The sequence below is a fragment of the Panicum hallii genome, chromosome 6, assembly GCF_002211085.1.
Source record: "Panicum hallii strain FIL2 chromosome 6, PHallii_v3.1, whole genome shotgun sequence".
Classification (NCBI taxonomy): domain Eukaryota; kingdom Viridiplantae; phylum Streptophyta; class Magnoliopsida; order Poales; family Poaceae; genus Panicum; species Panicum hallii.
The window spans coordinates 45658657-45661195 of record NC_038047.1 but is presented as its reverse complement, the minus strand read 5'-3'; the positions used below and the strand labels follow the sequence as shown (position 1 = coordinate 45661195).

Sequence of the window (2539 nt, the reverse complement as noted above, 5' to 3'; positions counted from 1 at the left end):
AACAGGCAGCCAGGCGTACTCGAGGCCGTCCACCACCTAGGGATGCAAACCAGCTGCCACCGTGCACGCCTACCAGATTGACTAGGCAACAGGCAGCCATGGCATTGCCTGCAGGCCGTCCACCACCTAGGGATGCAAACCAGTTGCCACCGTGCACGCCTACCAGATTGACTAGGCAACAGGCAGCCATGGCATCGCCTGGAGGCCGTCCACCACCTAAGGATGCAAACCAGCTACCACCGTGCACGCCTACCAGATTGACTAGGCAACAGGCAGCCATGGCATCGCCTGGAGGCCGTCCACCACCTAAGGATGCAAACCAGCTACCACCGTGCACGCCTACCAGATTGACTAGGCAGCAGGCAGCCATGGCATCGCCAGGAGGCCGTCCACCACCTAGGGAAAGATTGCGCTTGCCTGCTAAGACCGCTTCGAAAGCCAACCCTAAAACTAATCCGATTTCCAGTGCTTCTAGATTACCTAGCACCAGTCCACCCATATCTACGCCTAGTGGAAACACTGAGCATAGTACTCCTACTCCTACACCCATCCTTACCGTGTTTCCACAAGTTACTCCCACGACTAGTGTTAACCAATCAGTTCCTGTAGAAACCTCGCCAGGTGTACAGAGCTCTAGGCAAAGCAATGACATCAATGACGCAAATGACCAAGTTGATGCCGATTCAGAGGGTCATACAATTGAAGGAGAACCAGTTGGTGACTTTGTTCCTGGTAATCAATATGTGTTTCCAACCCCTATTATCTACATTCAATATCTACATTTGTGGCTGCTATAATAACCCATTTTGCATGTTATTTGCCAATGCAGCGCCCCGAAAGGAAGTCCGCAAGAAAACCATAGGGCTTGGCTTAGAGAAGATGATAAAGAGAGGAAACAAGCTGCCTATCCAAGTGGCTGAAGGGAAGAAAAGACCTGATGTCCCACTTCAAGCAGCGAAGCTGGCATCAGAAACTGGTGTAGCTCTTAGAGACAAGCTGCCTATCTACACATCTTGGAAGCTTTATGAAAAAGATGGGGGGCCAGTAGAAGTACAAAAAGTGCTTGATAAAGTGGCGGTGAGACACCTAATTCACTTCAACTACTTTCTTTCATTACTAGCTCTACTCCCATGTAAGAAATTTTGTCAAATAAATGATTTGTGTGACTGCAGAATAGGTTGGATGTGGATGTTAAGAATGATGGACCAAGCAAATCTGCATGCACTGATATCATTAAGAAGGGAGTAAAGCAGCAGAGGTATCACCTAAAAAGGAAGTACTTCGACGAGTCTCTCACAATGGAACAGCTGTTGGCCAAAGAACCTCCACCTAAAATGAAGACAGAGGAGTGGATCGAGCTCATAAAGTACTGGTGTGACCCAAAGAATCAGGTCCATAGCCTGCATCACTGCTTTTGTTAACATGCAATCAAACTATGCCTGTCAATTAGAAGTTTGTATTGCATTTGTGGTGCAGGAGAAATCTGCGAAGAATAAAGTAAACCGATCCAAGGTGCAGCTTCACCAAAAAACTGGTTCTAGGTCCTACATAGCCTATCGATACAGCCTGGTAATACTATTGCTTTCACTTGGGGCACTTTTGGGGTGCTTTTCGGTTGTATGTTCAACATCTTTAAGCTCTTGTTATGTTGCAAAGGAAAATGTAGTTCATGGATATTTGTAGTGTTTTTCCTCTACTGAATAGCTATTTGTAGTGTTTTTCCTTTTGGAATTTATTTGCACAGGGAAACTCAGAAAGATGGATGAAAAGGGCAAGGCTCTTTCTGATACTAAACATTTTGCTTCTTGTACTGTATGTGATTATTTTGTTCTGTATGCACACTGATTGCCTGGTTTTCGGCTGGATCCTTTTGTTACTATGCAATGCAAACTGAGATGTGTGCTTCAAAGTCATCCAAGGCTTTTACATGCTGCAGAGGCCTAAGTACAACAACAGCGATCCAGATGCTGTAGAGTTCTTTGGGGAATGTATGAAAAGTTCCAAAAATGGTCGCACTCCTCTTGCCAATGAAATATATGTAAGTTCCAAAATGATTTGATACATCTATTGTACTCAAGTACGTGCCTGGCCTTATTATTAACTGCATTCTCTTTATGTAGGAACGGATGGTGGCAGAGAAGGATAGAGAGCCAGAAGAAGGAGAAGAAAAAAAATCTCCCACCAAGATTGTTGATGAAACTCTTAGCGAGATCAGCCGCTCATCCACATTTCTTCCTAACATTGGTGCCCCTCGACCATCAAAGAATGCTCAGTCCTCATCAACAGCAGCACAAGCACGCATCCGAGCTGAGTTTGAGGCAACCCTCCAAGCTGAAAGAGAGGAAGCTGCTAGGAAGCGGGAAGAGTTGCAGGCACAACTTCAAGCTCAGCAGGACGCACTTGAAGAAAACCAAAACTTGCTGCGGCAGACCCAAGAGGAAGTGAGGGGGATGACTAGCAGGTTTGAGGAGACTAATGCGCTGCTGCGAGCTGTCCTGAGACTTCAGAAAGATTGAGGTATGACTGCAGTTTCTGAGGA

General features: G+C 46.2%; 1 protein-coding gene across 1 annotated transcript; it reads left to right on the top strand.

The window, feature by feature from the left end:
- The first annotated feature begins 533 nt into the window (after positions 1-533).
- On the top strand, positions 534-2539 carry LOC112897592. Its single transcript, XM_025965939.1, has 6 exons — positions 534-732; positions 830-1077; positions 1173-1391; positions 1477-1569; positions 1937-2038; positions 2121-2539. Exons 2-6 carry the CDS (start codon positions 880-882, stop codon positions 2514-2516), a joined length of 1008 nt encoding a protein of 335 aa, XP_025821724.1. The 5' UTR covers positions 534-732; positions 830-879; the 3' UTR covers positions 2517-2539.